The sequence below is a fragment of the Hydra vulgaris genome, chromosome 04 (assembly GCF_038396675.1).
Source record: "Hydra vulgaris chromosome 04, alternate assembly HydraT2T_AEP".
Classification (NCBI taxonomy): Eukaryota; Metazoa; Cnidaria; class Hydrozoa; order Anthoathecata; family Hydridae; genus Hydra; species Hydra vulgaris.
Window position 1 is genome coordinate 28,452,501 of NC_088923.1, and position 24,000 is coordinate 28,476,500.

Consider the following 24,000-nt stretch of genomic DNA (forward strand, 5'->3'; position numbering starts at 1 on the left):
TGTTCTTTATGTTGATTGTGCAAAAACTGAAAATGACTTTTTTTTTTAATTAATTGATGAGAATCATGGCCAGTCCATCTCTTTCAAGATATTTATTAATAAATTTCATAAAAGTTGTTTCCATTTCACAAACTAGTGACATAAAAGCTGATGGATTGTCAGCTGAACTAAGAGAGAGTATATCTGCACATCTATGACATAACTTAACCTTTTGAATAAGCCATCCAGCCATGTGTAAAAGATGTTGATCCTTTGGTTGCATTAAAATTTTTCCAGTAAACATATAAAATGATCCTGGATGAAAATAAGATATTCCTTTAGGTATGTTATTTTCTGTTTCATAAATTCCACAATTAGTGGTTGTTTGAGTACAACACTTCATAAAATCATTTAGATTGAAAGCTGTCTCAAAATTTGAATCCTTTATACAGTTGCTATTGAATTTGCTTTTTTCTTCAGATAAAAGTAATAAAGCGTTTCTATAGGCAGCTCGAAATTGTCTAACATTTGGACGGTCATTCCAACCACCTTTGCTTCGAATAATGGAAAAAAATTCTCAATGCAGTCCTGAAAAAAACGAGAAGTACAAACAAACTTAAAACCTTCAGAAAATAGCTCTCTACTTAAGGTTAGAACACTATTAATTGTGACACTTAAACCCCAATGACATGATATACTTGCTTGACTTCTAACATTACAAAATTTCCATTTCTCAATCCGATGCTTTAACTCTTCCAACTGAGAAATACTTGCTCCTTTTAAAGTTAGAGCACAACGAGCTGGTTTATCTGCATATAGTTTATATGAATTCAATATATCAAATAAAGTATCCATGCGTTCAACAAATCTTGTTGTTGGTAATACACTTAAAGGAAGTAAGTTTGCATTAGAGCAGCAATGTAATACAGAAGCAACTTGATAACTAAAAACTTGAGTGGCAAGTTTGACCTTCATAGATAAAAGAGGACCAGGATCTAAGTGTCTTGATGTAAGGATCTAAGTTTTGGCGCTAGAGGTACAGAGTTTATTTTGTCTAAAATATACAGAGACTGTATGTGTTGCCATTTTTCATACCGTAAACCCTGTCAGAATTTCTATCATACTCTAAATGCTGCTTTAATGACATTTCATCCATAACAAGACTGACATTACGATCAAGTGGATTCATTGCATCAGCATGTAACTTTAATAAAGAAAACAATCGAGTAGAAAACCCTTCTTGAAGATCTGAAAATATGCGGGACAAAAATAATAATAAACAGGTTTGACTTAATAAACAGAATATTGTTCGCAAGATATTAAAAGTTTGAGGACTATGAAACAGAATTTGTAAAGCCAAAACTTTGTCACAAACTGCCCAGCGTTTTCCTTTATTGACTTGTTTACTCATTTCTATTTGACTTCTAAAAAAAGTAACTTGTATAGGAGATAAGTATTTCCTGGATAAATTTAAAATATGTTTTATAGACCCATCACAATTTTTTTGGGTTTTTTGTTTGGATTTTAAATGTCGAACTTGTTTACGTAGTCTAGAATTTTTGACTTGCAATGTTAATAGTATCCTTTGAAGTTTGTTGAAATTTATTTCATTAGTAGACATTTTGTTCTCTAAATTACTATCTGAATTAACAGGTAAACAAACAACTTGCTTTTTTGCTGGAAATAGATGACATTCAACTGGTGATTTTCTTTTGCAACCAACAAGTGGAAGAGGATTTAGGATGTTAAAAATAGTAGGAACTGCTGATTGCAACAACGTTTTTCATCATTATTTGTAGAATAATACATTGTATTTTCAAAATGATTACTGCACAAATAAAAGTTTTTGTTTAAAAATACAAAATCTTTTTTGTCTAAATCTTTCCTACGACAGTTGATGAACCACTGTTTACATCAAAAATTAAACAATAAAAGAATATATTTTAAAATACTACAATAATAATTTTATAAACTTTTTATGAAAAAAAAAGTTATTATAAATAATATTTGAATTAGCTTGTCTTTTTTCGTCTTTAGGAAAACGAAAAAACGAAATATCTTTACAGTTTTTTCCACTTTCATTTTCACAGTTTATAGCAGCATATATATTATAAAATTCTGAGGTCCGCCACGACATCCCAGAGTGCTTTGCGATAAAATTACAACGAGATATATGAAATTATGTCTGACTGGATAGGCTTTGACAGCTATTGTCTCTTAGAAAATTTGCAACCGGGAGCCCCTAACCTGTTGACAATGAGCGCTACGGTGAACATACAGAGCTTCCAAATAATTTTGCCTTATTAAGGCTTGAGCTCCTTTGTAAGCACCTAACATATTAGGTCCATCATCGTATTCCTGACTAAAACTGTTTCGAATATCCAAGTCAAGCCTTGCAATCATATCAGTGATAAGCTTGGCTATATGGACTCCTTTTTCTTGAAAGCTTCAACTCACAAGAATTGTTCTTTGATTTGCCAGCAATTAGTTTCTCTTTTAATGAGAGGAAAATGAATAACAAAGTTTATCTGCTTAGTGTGGGATTTTTCAGTGTGAAGTTGTCAGTGCTATCAATGTCAACTGCTTCAAAGCAAAAATTGATCTGGTATCACTATAATTACCACAGTGCATCATCTTCTGTTCAATCAATTATGAGCTAGTAAGGCTAGATAACATAACTGACCTACAGAATTTGCCGGGTTTCCCCTAACTCAACTACAATTAAATCCTTTTTTTTTGTAGTTTATAATTTTTTTTTTTTTGTTATTCACCTCCTCAAGGCCGAGAAGACCACCACAGATGAGGAGGCTACTTAATAATGGTTATAACCCTCTCTCAATTCTATAAATCCGAAACACGAACCTTGATGAACAAGGCCGTTGCGCAGAGAAACAAGTTGAGCGCGGTACTACCAGAGACGTTGTGAAGATCGAACTCGGAACCTCTCGCTTATGAAGCGAGCGCTTTACCACTACACCACTACCGCATAATATAATTTAAAATTAAAATTTTTTTTTATATGCATTTTTATTCCAAATACCAAAATTCCAATACAAAAACTAATCAGATTTCACATTGTCAGTCATTAAAATGTTTACTATTTACTGTAAAATAAATAAAAAAAAACCAACAGATCATCTGGTGTCCCTTTAAGCCAGGCCCAGAGGGGTAAAAGAGATAAACTGACCCCAGGTCAGTTTACCCCTTTTACCCCTCCCTCTCAAAGGCCCTGGATTTACTGATTGGATAAAGTACATCACAGTAAATTTTCATAAAAATTAAATCAAAACAACTGGTTGGAAACTTACAGTTACTCAAATATCAATTTTACTTAATATACTCAAATAGGCGCAAAAGTTTTACACACAAATGTTTCTATTTATATTTTATGTGTTGTTAACATAAAATAAACTTTTACCTAAAAATTATTTTAACAAGTAATCTCGAATAGAATATGAAAAATGCAATACCTTTTTTTTAATATTTAAAGGGATATCAAAATTAAATAGTTTTTATAAATATGCAAGTTGTTTTTAGGTTTTTTTTTAAAAAAAACAACCTATTTGAACAAAAGAGTTCTAAATAAATCTTCTATAAGTCTTTTAAAATTTTCTTATTCAAATAATTTTGCGATTAAAATTTGAAATTAAAAAAATAAAACGCTCAATAATTATAAATATAATTGCAACAGCGTCCATAATACTTATTGGTGTAAGAGGATCATTCCTGAAAGTTAAATGTATATCTAGTTACAGTACCATAATCAGATTTAGAACATAGTAAAAGTGAGGAAGAAAGTTAAATAAAATTTAAATTGTAAACATTTTGAATGATTAATTATTTTTTGTTTCTTGAAAATAGTTTTAAAAGTAGAAACATTCTATTGCAAACATTAAACCAATGATTTTTGGATATGTTAAACCAAAATTTAAATTATAGAAAGTTTAAATTAAAAAAATAAATTATTTTACTTCTGTTCCTAAGAAATTTTTTCCAAAAAAGTAATTTAAGCATATACTTACATGCATATATAAACTTAAGGAAATATAATTCCATTTATTGAACCAAATTTTTTTCTTTCACTTTTTATATTGCACAACAATTTGAATGAAAAAATAAGTTATACTTAAATTTTTAATAGTATGCTTGATCAAGAAACAATAAATCAATGTTTTTTTGCTTCAATCTTACTCGCTTGGTCTATAGATTATAGACTCATATGGTCTAGAGGCATGTTTTTGTGTAAATATGAAGTTTAAAGACTTTAAACTTGATATTTGCACAAAAACAACTGCAGTTTGTTTTACTGTTGTTTTATAGCGTTTTGCAATAACAATTCAATACTTTTTAAAAATAACACGCAATACTTTTTTACTTTTACTTTTTTAAGTGTCATGTTAAGTAAAAACAATTACTGTAAGTAATATCGTAATGGTATTAAATGTTTTACTTGCCCATCACATTATTATTTGCTTATCACACCATAACTACAACTTAAATTTCAAATTATAACTTAAGCTGTAAATTATAACAGTAACTTAGGCTATTTTTAACCCACCAAACAAAAATATTATAAAATAATATTATTTAAATATAAGAGATATTATGTTAAAAAACATAACAATACTGCAAAGTGGTGATTGGGATGAGAGAGGGGGGGGGGGGAGGGAAGGGAATATATCTAGCCCTGATACATACATATATATATATATATATATATATATATATATATATATATATATATATATATATATATATATATATATATATATATATATATATATATATATATAATAATAACTTGATATATATATATTTAATATATGATATATATATTTAATATATGATATATATATATATATATATATATATATATATATATATATATATATATATATATATTATAATAACCTGTTATATATATGTTTATATATATATATATATATATATATATATAAATGAACACACACACACACATATATATATATATATATATATATATATGTATATATATATGTATATAAGTATATATATGTATATATGTATATATATGTATATATGTATATACAGTTATGGACAAAATAATAGTAGTGTGATTAAAATTAAGGAATTAATATTATTATCTTTAAACAGTTATTGAAAATGAAATTGTAATAATGGATTATTAATTAAATAGGCGTGAGATGATAAACTAATTAGTAGAAAATTTAAAATTTTTGCTTTTATTTATAATAGTTATAAGTATAAAAAACAGGTTGGACATAATAATAGTAGTATTAATTTATTTAATGTTATATTACAAATAATTTATTTTATTAACAAAAAAATGATATAAATTTAATTAAACAATAGTAAAAAACTAATATTTAATTGCATGCTCCCGGTTTTTTATCACAGCTTTGCATCTATTTGGAATTGAGTTACTCAAATTTTGACAACTTTCTAAAGGAATGTTGTTCCAAGCATTCTGGACAACTTGCCATAACTCCTGCTGATTTTTTGGTTTTTGACTATAAACTGCCTCTTTTACATCCGTCGAAAGGTTTTCGATCGGATTGAGATCCGGTGACTCTGCAGGCCATCCATAACCGCAACCCTATTCTCGATGAACCAACTTTTTACCCCGCGACTGGTATGCTTTGGATCGTTGTCCTGCATATAAACCCATCTTATGGGCATATCTTTTTCTGCATAGGGCAACATGCTATTTTGTAATACTTGAAGGTATATGTCTTGGTCCATAATACCATCAATCTTATAGATTGGCCCTACGCCATAATAAGAAAAACAACCCCAAATATTTATTTTTGCTCCGCCATGTTTTATAGTTTTTATGGTGTTTTGCTGTTTGTATACAGAGTTAGGTGGCCTCCTTACATACATCCTGCGTCCACTTGGCCTAAATAAAACAATTTTGCGTTCATCAAACCACAAAATATTAGGCCATTTTGAAACAGGCCTATCTGCATGCATTTTTGCCTTTTTTTCAAAAGGGGAACTTCTCTTGGGCTTCTGGCAACTAACTTACTTTGTACTAACCGCCTACGTACTGTTCTCGAAGAAACGCTTAAATCTTCTTTAATATGGCAGGAAGTTACAAAAGGATCGGCAACAGCAGCACATTTTATCAATCTGTCTTTATCTTCAGTCGTTTTTTGTTTTCGGCCCCTTGTTTTACCTACATTTTTCCATTTTAGAGCATTTCTTATCATCATAGGAGAACAACTTAATGTCTCTTGAATAAACTTGTATGTTTTCCCTTCTTGTTTTAATTTAATAATTAGTTGTCTCTTTTCTGCACTACAATGCTTTGCATGACCCATAATTTCTATTTCTAAAATAAATTTATACGATTATTTTACATATTTTATTAAATTAACACTAAAATTAATCTTACCTTTAATTAGTCTTACTAAAACCAAATAAACAAAAAGCTAATATAAATAAATTGATAGGAAACAACAGATATGTTATTTTAACCTACAAATCTAGATATGTCCGTATATAAAATTCTGGACTTCCCTAAAGTAATTTGAACAGTGTTACCAACATTTTTTACTCCCATTTCATTATTCAGTGTTTGTATTACTGTTATGCCTAAATTTATTAACTTATATTTAAATTTACATAAAATTATTATCACAAATCATTGTTTTACTAGCCACTACTATTATTTTGTCCACAACTGTATATAAATATATATACATATATATATGTATATATATACATCTGTTTAAATTTTTGGATTCTTTCATAAAATTTTTTTTTAGATTAGTAAAACTTGAAAATGAACCTAAAGCTGCTGCAGAAAAGTTTTACAATGTACATTTATATCTTTTTAAATGTTGTTACATAAACTATATTTTATTATATACTTATATTAAATACAATATATAATACAGTGTGTGTATGATGAACTCTTGTGACCTGATTATTCATAAATTATTTTTAGAGCTAGTTTTTTAAAAAAGTTCCCACACCAAGACACCTGACAAGATGGTAGGTGTCATATTTTATCAAAAAAAAAAATTCTAAAGCACATCATGTCTTAAAACAAGTGAAATTTTATAGAGATTTTTTAGATTTAACTTTCTTAAGAAAGATATACTTAAAAAACGTTTTGAAAAGTGCCTTATTTCAAATTTTTTTTTAAATGTTAGTTTTTTTACAATAAATTTGAGAAAATTTTCTTATAAAAGCTTTTAGTTTTTAAAATTTTCTGTGTAATTACGCTTCTTTTGAGACCCAACTTGATATACTTTTCGAGAGAAATATTTTTGGTAATATATGACTCCCACCATTTTTCAGGTGTGTGAGAACTTTTTTATGAATTGAACAAAATAAATGTTGTTTTCTTAATCAGTATTAAAGTGTTCATTTATTCCTAAAACAGGCCAAAAATTATTCTTTTGTGATAACTCTGTGTTATCACAAAACTCTTTGTGTTTTAAAAAAACAAAATCAAGTACACTTTATGTAAAAACCATTACATTTTTTTGAGGAAACTAATTAAATTTTATGGCTTTTTAAAAAAACCACAAAAATGAAAATTATAAAAAATTTAAAAATTTTTTTTCTTTTTCTGTTTACATACATCAACTGACAAATAGATTGAACCAGCAAGGAGTGTTGCTACATTAAATAAAAAATAGATAAACATGTGAAGAGTGCTGCTACATTGACTGAAAAATAGGTAAACATGTGAGGAGTGCTGCATGTTTATCTATTTTTGTGATATATATATATATATATATATATATATATATATATATATATATATATATATATATATATATATATATATATATATATATATATATATATAGTAGAAAATAAAACTACGTGATTTTCATAACTTTAAGTTTCATGCTGTTGCAATCATCAGGTGAAATACAAATATAGTTTGTTCGTTAAAAAATTATATACAATTGAAACTATACAGAAAAAACTATTGTTACAACGGCGTGTATCTAATCTTCAGGTTTGTGGTTGCATAATAGAAATTTATTTTCCTGATGACATTTGGAAATTAACTCAGTTTTTTTATTAAGTAGCTCTTCAGCATTTTTATAAAGTAAAATTATTAGTTTTTCATATAAACAAAGTTAACATTTTTTTGTTGTATTGTAGTAAGCAGAGGCTTTTTTAGGATAGACCAAGTTAATTCTGGTGTTTCTTCCAGTTATTTCTTAGTTTCCCATATATATTTTGAGAGAGTGGTTGCATTTGAAAGTTTTTTATTTGTAAATGATTGCTTGTGGCTTGCATATCTCTTTTTCCACACACCCTCAGATAAATCAATGTATACTTTGCTGGGCATGTTTGGGGAAGATGTTTGTAAATTTGTAAATTATGTTTGTCAATCTACAATATTTATTCAGTGGGCAGATTTCTTTTTGTTTGCAATTGCAAGGGACATTTTCAGTCGTGTTGTTTGAATTTATTTTTTTGCTGTGGCTTTTTATGATTTTTGAAATGTTGTTTGAGCAACTGTAGCTAATTTTAATTAAAAATGCTGCTTTAAAAAAAAGGAAGCAGCTTCGAAGGAAGCAGCTTCGAAGGAAGCAGCTTCGAAGGAAGCAGCTTCGAAGGAAGCAGCTTCGAAGGAAGCAGCTTCGAAGGAAGCAGCTTCGAAGGAAGCAGCTTCGAAGGAAGCAGCTTCGAAGGAAGCAGCTTCGAAGGAAGCAGCTTCGAAGGAAGCAGCTTCGAAGGAAGCAGCTTCGAAGGAAGCAGCTTCGAAGGAAGCAGCTTCGAAGGAAGCAGCTTCGAAGGAAGCAGCTTCAAAGGAGCAGCTTCAAAGTAGCATTTTTAATTAAAAGAGCAGCAACCATAATAATATTTGTTGAAAAGAGAAAAGGATGCAACTTTACAACAATGAGAAAAAGGATGCAACTTTACAACAATGAGAAAAAGGCTCAAGCTTAGCAGATAGAATGGGTCCAAATCCGTTTATAATGCGTTTTTGGACCTTGTCTTGAAGAGAAAGAGCATTATTAGAAGAACCAGCCCAAATATGACAACAGTATTACATACAGGGAAAAATAAGAAATTTTAAGGTAGAGAATGGAATTAGGAGAGAGAAAATGGTGAGCATCATAAATAGAAGTACCTTAGCAGATGCTAATTTAGCAATCGACTGTTTATATGGTTTTCATGAAAAGTCAGTAGTAAACAATAATACAAAAGGTAAAGAAGAGGACTCAGTGAGCGGGTTTCCATTCATTAATATAGAAATGTTGACAGTACTGCGATAGTTGTTAGCAGTATATAACTGAGTTTCGTTGGAGTTAAAATTTACAAACTACTGTGAGTCACTGTACAAGCCAGAAGTGAAATTAGATTTAAGTTCGATTGCCTGTTTTAAGTGATCAAAAAGAGTATACTTTTTGTCAAGACAGGAGTATAAAGTTGAGTCATCAGCAAAAAGAACTACTTTAGATGTAAGGTTGTCAGGAAGATCATTAATGTAGGTTAGAAAGAAAAAAGTACCATGAATAGAACCTTGAGGTACCTCAGAAGTTACTGGAAATGGTTTTATAAAAGGATGACTTTTATAAAACTATTAGAAAGAAATGATTTGATAATCTCAAAAACTTTCCTAGATACACCATATGAAACAAGCTTATGGAGAAGACCAGCATGCCAAACTTTGTTGAAAGTCTTAGATATATCAAAAGCAATAGCCCTAGTATCTCCACCTCCATCTAATGCACAATAAAATCTTTCGGTCACAGCAGTTAGCAAGTCAGCCATAAATACAGATGTTCAAAAACTGTATTGATTGTCTGACAGTAAGTTATTTGAATCAAGATGGGATATGAAAAGTTTGTTTATCAAAGAGTCAATGGCCTTGCTATTAACAAAAAGAAGAATGATTGGGCAATAATTAGAGGGTCAGAATGTTCTTTAAAGTTTTTGAAAATTGAAACACCAGATGCCATTTTCTGCAGGCAGGAAAATAAGACTTAATTTTGTAGAACAATTTTGTAAGACTATGACAGGAATGTTATCGTCACATGCTGTAGAAGAGTTTAATTGAGAAATGACTTTAGCATTGGAAGCTGGAGTGAATGTCTAACTTGTGTAATTGGAATGAAAGGAAGAGAATGGCCATAAGATTCAAAAGTTGAATTAAAAGAAAAGTTATTTGCAAATAGTTCTGCCTTATCCTTGGGAGAGGTAATAAGATCAGCCCCATAAATGAGAGATGGAATGTTAGACCTACCTTTGTTAACAACACTGTTGAGGATTTTCCAAAAGACTTTAGAGCCTAACTTCTGAATTAAGATGCGAGATTTAGTGAACTGAGAATAATGGAGCTTAGCATCTGACAGCACTTTTTTACATTGATTTCTTGCAATGATAAGTAGCCGTTTGTTCTCCAGAGAATTGTTCTTTTGAAAAAGATGAAAAAAATGATTATGATTAGATTTAGCAGCTGCACAAGTGGTAGAAAACCATGGAGTAGAATGAGATTTGACTTGAAACCAAGGAGAAGGAACAAAGGCTTCCATTCCCGCCTGAATCCAGGAGGTTATGTAGGAAGCACATTAGCTGAGAGGGAAAAGACATCAGCCCAAGGACTGTCACAGAAAATCATGAAAAGAATCCCAATCAGCTTTAGAGTAGTAAGTAGTGTGATGATAGGGAGAGTTCGAAAAGGAAGTACAAGATGAAAGATTTAAAGAGATTATTTCATGGTCAGAACCACCTAGAGAAGAAAAAGGAGAAACTGAACACAAACTAGGATCAGGGACTAGACACAAATCAAGGAGTGAAGGTAAATGATTAGGGTTGTCAGGAAAACGAATCATAAAGTTAACTATCAGAGTAAGAGATTAAAAAGTGCAGAAGTTATTAGTGGCATTAGAGTTAACCTATGAGAAGAGTCAAGAAGATCCAGCATTCATTATTCTAGGCAGAAATCAATGTAACACAGGTCTACATCCATGCCAGCCTAATAGATGAAGAAGCAGTTTGTGGCTGGTTAACAGAATGATTCTGCTTACCCCTAAAGTCTTTGCCTTGGAAGCTTCCTACAAGACAGTAGCTAGTTGCAGTTAACACCTGCCCAAGATAAATTTTTTATCAAGACACCATCTCTAGTCTTTACTCAGCTAAGAGCCTCAAGGCAAGGGATTTTTAAATCGGTGTTTGTTTCTCGTAGCCTTTGCCTAAAAATACACTCTACAAAGCAGTAGGGCATGGGGCAGGTAGTACTGGGTTACATAATATAAGTAGCAGGGTGATTGTGATGATCCTAAACCTGACCTGACCTGGAGTAATTAAAAGAAGCTACTTGCAAACAGTACCTCGAAACATGAGACATGATATTTTGGAAATTTATTAGGAAAAGTATTACATCTAACAAGAAACTAGAGATAAGGGTGAGTGTAGGTTTTATAGTTGGAATGTCTAGTTAGTTAATGAACTACATCAAAACAGATTTAAACATTTAAACATGGCATTCAAACATTTGGACTGGACGCATACGTATGTAAAGTAACTTATGAATGAGTAAATACCATGCCAGAGGTTCAGACAGAACTCAAACAACATATAAAGTAGATTACAGGTGAGCTGAAACAGTAACTAAGACACCTTCAACTATATAAAATACACACACACACACAAAAAAAGAAAAAGAAATAAATATGTATGTATATATTACTATAGGCATGACCGATATTAAATAGTACTGATGACAGGAAACAAACTCCTTTTAGCCTTTGCTTAGAAAGCAAATCCCACAAGGCAGCAAGACATGGAACAGGTTGCACTGGGTTACATGTTACCAGTAACAGTGTGATCATGAAGATGATACACCTGACCTGACATAAACATTTCAAGATTGTAACGCTGTGGACATAAGCACTACAAGTGGTGACAATAAGCACCACGAGTATGACATAAGCAGGGTTGGCATTAAAAAATCCGCTCAAAAAAACCCGCCCAATAAAATCCGAAACAATCCACCTAAAAAAACCCAATAAAAGCCAGGTTAACTAAATTATTCTTAACTACTATTAACAAAATTAACTATTATTATTAACTATTATAACTAACAATAACAACTCTCAGAGCAGGTTTACTAATATTTGAATCATTATTTGGAAATACATTATTACCATTTTTATTCAAATATTTTTATCGATTGAGATTTTTTAATCTTTTATGTTATTCACCCCCTAGGTGAGTTTAAATGAGTAGTAGTGGCCAGAGAAAGCCACTACTGTCGAGGAGGCTACCTTATTGAAGTTACAATCCTCTCTCAACTCTTTAACTCCTAAACACGAATCTTTATAAACAAAGCCGCTTCGCAGAGAAACAAGTTCAATTGAATTTCAAGTTCAAAGTTTAATTGAAACTTCAGTTACTACCTCCCATTCTCTAGCCTTCTTTTTCCCATTTCTCATTGACATTTTTAATTATATAGAATAGCACTTTTAAATTTAAATTAATACATTTAATGTGATATCAATAGATTTAACGTGAAATTTTTTTTTTCTATTACAGTTTTAAATTATATTTAAAAATCTTTTTCAGAATAATTTGAAAAATTCTTGTATAAATTATTAAATAACCATATATAAAATATATTTTAAATAAAGTTAAAGTAGAAAATGAGACTAATTTTCAATATCATTAAACAAAAAACCAAAAAAATGTTTACAGAAACGAAATAAAAATAAAACTCAAAAAAACCCAAATTTACCCAATAAAACCCAAAGTTACCCAAAAAAACCCACTGGGTTGGGTTTTTTTTTTAAAAAACCCAGGTTTTTGCCAACGCTGGACATAAGCACCACAAGTGTGACATAAGCACCACAAGATGGCAGCACTGTTGACAATGTTTTTAATGAACTGCTATGTTTTTTAAAAAATAAATCTAATGTATTAAGTTTTGATGACAATGTTCAAATTATTTGCAACTTTTATAGTGAAGAAGTATTTGAAGCTAAAGCAGAAATGTGTCAAATTCTTCCTGAAAAGCCTATTGTAAAAAGACAAGAAGTGATAAATGTAAGAAAACTGTGGAAGTTTTGTTAAAAATGCTTCTAGAACCTATTGTTACCCAGTTTTTATACATAGAATTTATCTAGATTGTTCTCTGTTGAAAAAGAACACATTGATATAAAAGTCTAGCTCGAGGAGATTACTTGTCTTCGATCAGAAGTAAAACAATTTTTGAGTTTCCAGAATGAAATAAAAATTGAAATGAAAACTATGAATTACAATTTTTTAAACAATGTTTATAATGATTATTATCATTATAAACATTGCTTATCTGCTGTGATTATTTCATCCCAAAAATCCATATGGTGGCACAGCCATATTATATCGTAATAAATCTTGTTAATTATATTTAAATGATCAAAACTCGCACATCTAGAATCTTGTGTTTTAAAATTGTCTCAAATATTGGTCCTATACAGTTGATAAATGTATACATGCCAAACAAATTATAATAATGAGCATAGTCTCCACAATTACATTAATTTATGTTCAAAATAAAGTCTATTATTGCTGAGGCAGATGTTATCCACATTGTTAATGTTATCCATTGAAATCTTGTAACAGAAAATGATCTGATTAAATCTGATATCAACCCTATAATTAACACTTTTACATATGTTAGCAACAATGGAAATCATGTCTCTTGGTTGGATCATGTTCTGTGCAGCCCAACAATTCATAATCTGATAATAAATATTTCAGTTCTGACAGGTGTTATAGCTTCAGATCATAAACTAATAGCGTTCTCTCTTTATTGCTGATTGGAAGGCACAATTAAAATAAAAAGTTATAAACCTTATCTTAGACCGTCTTGTAGTACTCCTACATTGCAAACTTAAAATAAAATGTTATTAACTCTTTATGAGAAGAGGTTTGAAAATGTATAATGTATCATTCAGTTTGTTTACTGTTGACATAGTAGATACCTATTAAGCAGCTGTTTATATAGACTTGTTGTGATCTAGAGAATTGTAGTTAATCTTTTGCGGCTGATACCACAGAGTGAGGTATCAGCCTCACTCTGGTAAACCACAGAGTGAGGGCAACTAAATAAATTTTAAATTTTATACTCCTGGTTGGAATAATCTTGTCAAAGACAAATATGATGTTGCTAGAGAAGCATTTACACTATAGACTTTTTCTTTATAAGGAGCTAAAAAAAGGTGATCTTTTTAAAAAATTAAGAGTATTTGTGTCACCTTTAAATTTGCTCTGTGTTATTGTAAGAGGCATAATGAGCAAATAAAATTTGATAAGTGTCTAAAAAATGTTTATAATATGGATCTGAAAAAGTTTTGAAGTGGCATAAATCATTTCAATAAAAAAAAGCAGTAAACCATGTTGCTAATGTGGTAGGAGCACTGGAGACAATGGTATATAGCTAAACCATATAGCTAATATGTAGAAAGATCACTTTGTTTTGTACAAAGTCTACTTTGCTGGAAAAATCCAGCTATTTAAACTAGGTAATGCAAATATTACCATAAGTGTCAATGATGATTTCACAGCAATAAAAAATCAAAATTCAAGAAAAACTGATGTATGAAAGCTTTTTTGTTGGACGTTACATACTTTTTTTAGTTTTTTCTTTGCTTAAGACAGATTAAGATAAAGTTTTTACCATCCAAGTTCTGTGAGTTCTCCATTATTCAATTGGTGAAGTGCAAAGTGGCCAACCTAACTGATTTGAACAATTACATGGCAGATGCAGTATCCCTAGCTATATAAATATTGAATATATTTGAAAATATTTTGTTACAAAAATAAATACCAGCCAATTTAGATGAATATCCATTTGGCTTTAAACAGAAGCATTTTACTAATTCATGCACAAGTTATTTAATAAAATTTTTAACTTTTACACATCACAGGTAATCATGTGTTCACACTGTTTATAGATTTTAATAAAGCATTTGACAATCTGATTACTGGCTTTTGTTCTGCAACCTATTATCAAGATTCCAGATCATTACCTAGATTAAAGAATATAGAAAAATATTGTGAGTTTGCTTTCATTCTGGTACAGTAACCAGAAAATGTGTATCAGATGGCAGAAAGTTATATCTACTGCTTTTAGTATAGGAAACACCTTTTACATAAAAAGTAAAAAAAAAATTTTTAATCCTAGTTAAATTTAAATTATTCCAATCACATTGCTTTTGATACTTTTTTGCCTAATTTATAGGATCAATTTAAAGAAACAACTCGAGTGTGGTTGAGTGTGCCAAATGAAATTTTACTGTTAATTCAGTTAACAAAATATAAAAACTATCTGAGTAATGGCTTAATGTGAATTTGCATCTATAGACATTGTACCTATATATATATATACATGATTCTTGAATTAAATACATTATTATTATTATTATTAATAATAATAACAAGAACAATAATAATAATACATATATATGTTTAAAATATATACATATATATATATATATATATATATATATATATATATATATATATATATATATTTGCATATATTTATATGTGCATATATGTATATATATTTATATATATATAAATATAAATATATATATATATAAATACACATATATATATATATATATACATATATATATATATATATATATATATATATATATATATATATATATTTATATATATATATATAAATATAAATATAAATATATAAATACACACACACACACATATATATATATATATATATATATATATATATATTTATATATATATATATATATATATATATATATATATATATATATGTATGTATGTATGTATGTATATATTTCAAACATCTTTGCTTTCAACAAGGCTGCAAGCAACCACTAATTTGAGTTGGAAGTTACCAGAAGAGAAAAGTTGAAGATTGTAGAGCAAGATAACTATTGACGCAGGACTTAAGAAATTGCAAAATGTATGAATCAGGAAAGCAAGATGAAGGAAGCGAATTCCAAAGAACTGATGTTTGAGGAAAAAAACTAGACAAATAAGAGTTTTTAGAGTACTTAGGAACAGTCACAGAAAAAGGATGAGACTTTACTGAATGACAAGTAACATGAGGATGACTTTTAGTAGATGGCACAAGAGACGCTAGCTCTTTAGAGCAGTGCCCATTATAGTATCTGTAGAAAAGAGAAAAAGAAGCAACATTATGACAATGTGATAATGGCTGGAGGTTGGCTGCAAGAGCAGGTCCATCTATGTTTACAATGCATTTTTGCACCTTGTCTATAAGTGGAAGGGTATCATTAGAAAATGCGCCCTAGATATGGTAACAGTATACCATACAAGACCGGATTTATGATTTATAGAGATAGACAATAGAATCCGGAGTAAGAAAGTGTCAAGCTTGATAAAGAGATACAACCTTTGGAGATGCTAATTTTGCGACGGATTTGATATATGGTTTCCAAGAGAGATCGGAAGTAAGAGTTAATCCTAGAAGATAAAGGGTAGATGACTCATCAAGTATAAAAATATAGGAAGATCTAAAGTATTGCGATAACGGTTGGCTGAAAAAAATTGAGTTTCATCTGAATTAAAGTTCAGTAGCCACTGTGAGCCCCATGCTGTAGCAGAAGTGAGATCCTTTTCAAGCTCAAATGCCTCCAAGCAAGCAGAAAGTGTTGGCTTCTTATCATGACAAGAATAAATGGTAGTATCATCAGCGAACAATGCCATTTTAGATGTGAGAATATCTGGAAGATTATAAATATAAATTAAAAAGAGTATAAGGCCAAGGAAAGAACCTTTAGGAACCCCTGAAGTTACAGAATAAGAAGAAGTGTGCTGTCCATTGAGAACAACTTTTATACTACGATTGGAAAAGAAAGATTCAATAATCTTAAAGATGTTACTAGAAACACTGTAAGAAAAAAACTTATGGAGAAGACTAGCATGCCAAACTTTATCTAAAGCTTTAGAAATGTCTAAAGCTATAGTCTTGCCTCTCCACTATAATCTAATGCATGACAAAACCTATCGGTTAAGACTGTTAGCAAATTAGCTGTAGACCAGCATGCCAAACTTTATCAAAAGCTTTTGAAATGTCAAGAGCGATGGCCTTAACCTCTCCACCTTTATTTAATGCATGATAAAACCTATCAGTTATGACTGTTAGCAAATCAGCTGTAGAACGAGAAGATCGAAATCCATACTGATGGTCAGAAAGTAAGTTATTAGATTCAAAAAGAGAGATTATGTGTTTGTTAATTAAAGATTCAAAAACCTTGCTTATGATAGGAAGAAGACTAATGGGATGGTAGTTAGACAAATCAGATTGTTCAGAATTTTTGAAAATAGGGATAACAGATGCTGTGTTTCAGCAGCCCGGAAAACAAGACTCTGATAAGCACATGTTAAATAGTTTTGAAAGTATAGACAACAGCTTCGGAGAACACTTCTGCAAGACTATAACAGGTATGTTGTCCGGGCCACAACCTGTAGAAGAGTCTAAGCAGGAAATCACTTTAGATGCAGAAGCTGGAGTGATACGAATTTCAAGCAAAGGATCAACCTGTTTGACGGCTATATCAGGTAGAATGCAACCATTGGAATCAAGAGATGATATTAATGAAAAGTTCTTTGCAAAGAATTCAGCTTTGCCTTTAAGTGAGGTGACAAAATCTGAACCATACAAGAGAGGTGGAATTACAGATTTGCCCTTATTATTGATACTATTAAAGATTCTCCAGTAGTCATGAGAGCCTAATTTTTGTGATAAAATACAAGATTTCATGACCTGAGAATAGCGGGCTTTTGCATTAGACAAAACCTTTTACAATGGTTTCTAGCAGTAATAAACAGGCGTCTGTTTCCTGGATAGTTGTTATGCTGATAGATATGGAAGTAACGGTTTCGATTGGCAATTGCAGCAGCACAATGTGAGTAAAACCATGGAGAAAAGTAAGGCTTGACCTGGGATCATCGAGAGGGAATAATAGATTCCATGTCAGCCTGAACCCACGAATTTATGTAAGAAGCACATTTATTGACAGGAAGATGAAAGATTTCTACCCAAAATATATGCTGAACTTTGAGCATTTTTGACATTGGTAATTGCAAGAAAGTGTTGCAGACTTTTTTTTATAAGAAAACATGAATAAAAATGTATGAAAATATCTAACTTATGTAAACTTTGAATTATGTAATGTTAAAACATGCTAAAACATATATGTTTACTTAAAAACTGTATTGCAGCAACATTTCCTTAATTTTACCATTTACCATTTTATAAAGTTTTTTTGTTTATAGCATTAAAACCTTTCATAAACAATTCACCTTAGTGGCTGAAGTGGTTAGCTCTCAGAGTTTTTGAAGCAAAGCGCCATGGTTCAAATCCTACCTCTGGCACCTTTCTTTCTTTTTTTTTTAATTTATTTTGATTTTTCTAAAATATGAAATAAAACACTTTTAAAATTTTATAGATATTATATACATATATAAAGATATTATATACTATAACAAATGAAAGAATGAGAGATTTTAAAAAACTTAAAATTTCTAGAAACATCAAAATGCCAGAAGAGATTTGTTATACATATTTCATAATAGAGTTACTTATGTTATTAATGTGCTCAAGTAATTAGGTATTTATATTTATTTTTTTGCTATAAATATATACGGCCAAATAGTAAAAAATTGAAAATATATTGTTTTAAGGTGTGGATTTGAACCCTTCTAAAACGACACTGATGACAGAGCATTAAACCACTGATCTATCGAATTTATGCATGTAATTGAAAAACAAACCATTCTGTAAACTATTAAACAGATTGCAATTAATCAACAATTTTCAAGTGGGTTCTCTAAATAAACGCAGCTTTATTGCATAGCATCTAATATAACATAATATAATGATAATAAATATTTTATATCCAAATGTAAAAAATCCATTTATATAACATTTTATACAGGAATGGGTATAACATAAGAAAACATTTCTAATAATTACCAGTCTTTTTTTGCTTAAACTGTTTTGTACAGAATTTTTTTATTGAAAGTTTGAAAAAATATGAAACGTATTGTCTCGTGCAAGTGGAAAACTTGAAACTTTGATTTTAGACCTCTCTTTATAATTTCTGATTGCTAAAATTATGTCATCTTCTTAGTTTCTCCATTTATATAGCATTACATACGTTTGTTTTGTCTGTAAGTGTAAACATCTTTAGCACATGTTTGCAGGCACTATATGGAACAATCATGAATAATATATGCATAATATGAGAAAACATAACTTTATTTTAACAATTAAAAGTTTTTTTTGCTTTATATTTTGTTGTAAATATATAGGCAAGATTTTTTTTTCTTATTACTATAATAATTCTTTACAATACATAGAATATAAATGAAAGACTATTAGAAGGGCTTCAAGAAGATCATATAGATCTTATCACAAAGTCCTTTACCATTTATAGTTTCAACAGTATTTAAATAGTATAATTTTACAATTTTCGTTATATACATTACAGTTAAATACATTAACAAATTTAAACACTGTTGTAAAAAATGACCAAAAACTACTTTGAGCTGACCCGAGAAAACCGCTTTGACAGGGTGAAGCTACAATGTTTCCTGACTCCAAAAATGTAAAATTTGAAATCTAACTATTTCGTCCGAGAAAATAATTTTGATTTTTAGTTTTTAGTACTTTGCACAATAGGGCAAAATGACAGCTTTTCAAATTTTGCATTTTTACAGCATTCAAAAACTCTCCAAAATTAGCATTTATTACTCTAAAACATAACAGTCTATATAGCAAGTATAATTTGTATTTATTTTAACTCAGAAGATAAAATTTACCCTACAATTTCATGGTTGAACTATATTATAAACATTTTGTTGCATCAAAATTGTAAATAAGCTAAAAATTCCGGGAATAGGCAGTGAACATGTTTATTTTAAGTTTTGCATCAAAATTGTAAACAAGCCGAAAATTCCGGGAATAGGCAGTGAACATGTTTGTTTTAAGTTTTGCATCAAAATTGTAAACAAGCTAAAAATTCCGGGAATTGGCAGTGAACATGTCACTATTTAAAGTGTTTCACTTATCAGTTGTGTGAGAAAAATTTCAAAATGCCAAATTTTTCAAAAAATCATGAAGATTGTCGGAAATCTGTCTGTGTCTTGTGTCTGAAGAAGTGCTCTCGAGAGTTGACACAGTTCCTTGTTGAAAAGATCCTCAAGCATTACCATACAAGTCTTGATTTGACTGATACCAGAGTGCCAAGAAGCATTTGTGACTCATGTCGAACAATTCTTCGGAGAAAAGATGAAGGAAAAGATGTTAACCTGCCACCTTTGTTTTCTTTCTCATCTATAAAAGTTAGACCACCAACAAGAGATCAAGGTTGCAACTGTCTTATTTGTCAAGTTGGACATTTGAGGTTGAATGAGAAGAGCCCAGTGGACTATTCTAAACCTGTGGAAGATTGTACCCCTCAAAGATGTGGTGATTGTTTGAGTCTAGTTGGAAGAGGTCTGCCACATCAGTGCACTCCATTCACTTTTAGAGAGAATCTCAAGCAGCTAGCTACAGCTGATCCACTCGCTGCAGAGCAAATAGCTACTCAAGTCATCTCTACTAAACCTTCCACACCTGGTGGTACTGTCAAAATATTGCATCCTAAAGGCGGCCCACTACTTGGAGTTAAAACAGGTGATACTTTTATATATACATATAAAGATGGCAGGTTCAGAGGGAATACCTTTAATTTTAAAACTTAAAATTACAAAAAGTGTTAATATAATTTCATTTTTAGGAAGCTCAAGTGCAAGAGCTCTTTTTCCTAAACCCAGCATCAAAACTGAAGATCTTGTACAAGTTCAGCTAAACACATGACTATCCAACCTTGGCATGAAGAAATTGGCATCAACCATCAACAGAGTCAGTGACACCAAGATTGTGGAGACTAGTTTTCTTGCTAAGTTTGAAGCCATTGGCAAACAGTTGTCTGAGTTTTTTACTCAAACCAGCATCCAAGTTTTATCAGAGAGTAACTCCACTGACTTTGTGGTTGTGCATTGCAAGGATCTTGCCGAGCTTTTGAATGAAGTCCTGCTTTCTCGAAGAGTTTTCCAGAATCATATTATCAAGTTGGGAATTGATGGAGGTGGAGGATTTCTGAAAGTTTCTCTTGGCATCATGGAGTTGGATTCTCACTGTGATTCAAGGTCACCACTACGGAAAAAACTTTTAACTCAGAGGACTGCCAAAGACAGTAGTGTAAAGCGTCAAATGCTTGTGGCTTTATGAGAAGGACTACCAGAAAACTTTGAAAATGTGAGGCAGATCTTGTCTTTAATCAAGTTAGACAAAGTCAACTTTGTTGTCTCATGCGACATGAAACTTGCCAACATCCTTTGTGGCCTTCAGAGCCATGCAAGTACTCACCCTTGCTCTTGGTGCAACACAGAATCAAAGCATCTTTCTCAATCAGGATCTTTGAGGACATTAGGCTCACTTGTTGCCTGTTATCAAGAGTTTGCTAAGTCTGGTGGTGATATCAAAAAGGCAAGATCTTTTGGCAATGTAGTGCATGAGCCTTTGCTATCTGGTTCTGAAAACAAACTCATCTTGGAGCTCATACCACTAATGGAACTCCATCTTCTCCTTGGTGTGGTCAATCACATGTACAAAGCCATGACAGAAGTTTGGCCCAATGTTGTCAAGTGGCCCTCAGCTCTCCACATTCAACAAGAACCATACCATGGTGGGCAGTTTGCAGGGAATGCCTGTCACAAGCTTCTCAGCAATCTTGACCTCCTTCAAAGAATTGCAGAGACTGAGTCTGCTTTTCAAGTCTTTGGAATCATTGATGCCCTTCGAAAGTTTAAGTCTGTGGTGACAGCATGTTTTAGTATGGTTCTGGAGGATGACTTTTCTGAAAAAATTGATCGCTTCAGAGACTCATATTTGGCAATCATGAACATCAGTGTGACTCCAAAAGTTCATGCTGTTTTCTTCCATGTGAAGCAATTCATTGAGATCAAAAGGGCTCCCTTGGGGATCTTTAGTGAGCAGGCAACAGAATCAATGCATCATAATTTCAGCTCACATTGGCAGAGATACAAAAGAGACTGCAATCATCCTGAGTATGCAAAGAGGCTTCTTTCATGTGTTGTGGACTACAACAGCAAGCATTTGTGAAGAATCAAATATTGAGAAGAATTAATTTTATGTACCATTTGCTCTTTATGTGTTTAGAATCAAGAGGTTGTTTTTGTGTTTTGGCTTAAAATAACTAAAAGAATTATTTAAGAAAGTGTTTATTATTTCCATCTTGTTAATGAAAAACTATATCAGTTGTGTCAGAATAAACTATTATTCAAGTGAATTTTAGACAATTATGTTTTGGAGTAATAAATGCTTATTTTGAAGAGTTTTTGAATGCTGTAAAAATGCAAAATTTAAAAAGCTGTCATTTTGCCCTATTGTGCAAAGTACTAAAAACTAAAAATCAAAATTATTTTCTCGGACGAAATAGTTAGATTTCAAATTTTACATTTTTGGAGTCAGGAAACATTGTAGTTTCACCCTGTCAAAGCGGTTTTCTTGGGTCAGCTCAAAGTAGTTTTTGGTCATTTTTTACAACAGTGTAAAATAAAACTAATAATATTTAATCTTTAGAAATAGATAAAAATGTTTTCTCGTGAAAAAATAGTTTCTTTTAACTTTTGTTTAAAATAATTATAATTCAAATTAGTAGAAAAATTGATATTAGGTATAACTATTTTATTCCATAGATATGGACCACAAAAAGAAATACAAAATTGATTATATTTGTTTCGACAAAAAGGGATATTGAGATATTCATCTGTACATAAATCTTATTTATTTTTAGGTTTTAAAACAAAGAAATAGTATAACTGTGTTAATCGTTGTTTGTTTAAAATTATCTTGCTTTATTTATAATACCTATAGATTTTGCAACTTTTGAGGAGGTACTGTTAATGTGATTTTTCCAGGATAGATTTTCACTAATATATACTTCTAAAGATTTTACAACCTTCTCTCTTTTAATAATTATATTTTCAATAAAAAGGTCAGGTAATAGAGTTGACAACCTTTGTTATTTTGAGTGTATATGAAAAAGTGTCCATTTAGTTTTATCAATGTTTAGAGACAACTTACTTATTTTGAACCAATTAGAAACTTTTTTAAGTTTGTTTGTCATGTTATTAAAAAGTGTATTTGTATTTTCATGAAAAACAAGTTTGTGTCATCAGCAAAGATTATTGTTGATAAGTTTAAACATTTATTAAGATCATTGATATATTTCAAAAATAGAAGTGGTATGGAATATTGTGGAACACCACATGTAATATTCATTAATACCTGAGAGTCCGAGTTTTCATTGCAAACATATTGTTTGTGATTTGTTAAATAGCTTTTGAGCCTTTTAAATGTTATATTTTTTATACCATAAGAGACTAATTTTTTAAATAAAATCTTGTGATCAACTAAAAAAATCGACGATTAAAAAAATTTCAATGGCGATTAAAAAAATTTCAAAATTTATTATGCTAAGGGGATGTCTTGAACCCTCCAAAATAAGACTGATAACAGTACCCAAAACCATTGAGCTATCGATGATATGCATTTAGCAGAAAAGCAAACCTATTTGTAAATCTCTTATAAGCTTCATGCATATATATTTGAATGTAACATTAATATTGTATCATATTGTAAAATAACTGACTTAATTCTATATAATTTAGATTGTGAATAAATGGGATGTATTGTTAAAAAATGAGGATTCTCAAAGTTTGCATAAAGTAAGTAAATTTTGTTTTAAGTAAAAGCATTTTTAACAAAACTGCAAGCAACGGTTGCTTTTGTAATACAGATAAAGATTGAGTTTAATCCAGATAAAAGTTTAATACATAAATGACCATTATTAGTGATTATCTCATTATTAGTGATTATCTCATTATTAGTGATTATCTCTAAGAATCAAAAGTTCTAGATTAAACAGTATTTTTCTATAATATATTATATATTTATTGTTATTG

General features: G+C 30.3%; 1 protein-coding gene across 6 annotated transcripts in view; it reads left to right on the forward strand.

Annotated features, from left to right (window-relative positions):
- The window catches only part of LOC100201871 (dynein regulatory complex protein 1), a 144,716-nt gene that overhangs the window by 21,627 nt on the left and 99,089 nt on the right, over nt 1-24,000 (forward strand). For all 6 annotated transcript variants that reach the window (XM_065795986.1, XM_065795984.1, XM_065795987.1 and 3 more), the window contains exons 4-5: nt 6,750-6,801; nt 23,707-23,763. In XM_065795986.1, coding sequence (XP_065652058.1) covers nt 6,750-6,801; nt 23,707-23,763 — 109 coding nt within the window. The remainder of the gene's footprint in view (nt 1-6,749; nt 6,802-23,706; nt 23,764-24,000) is intronic.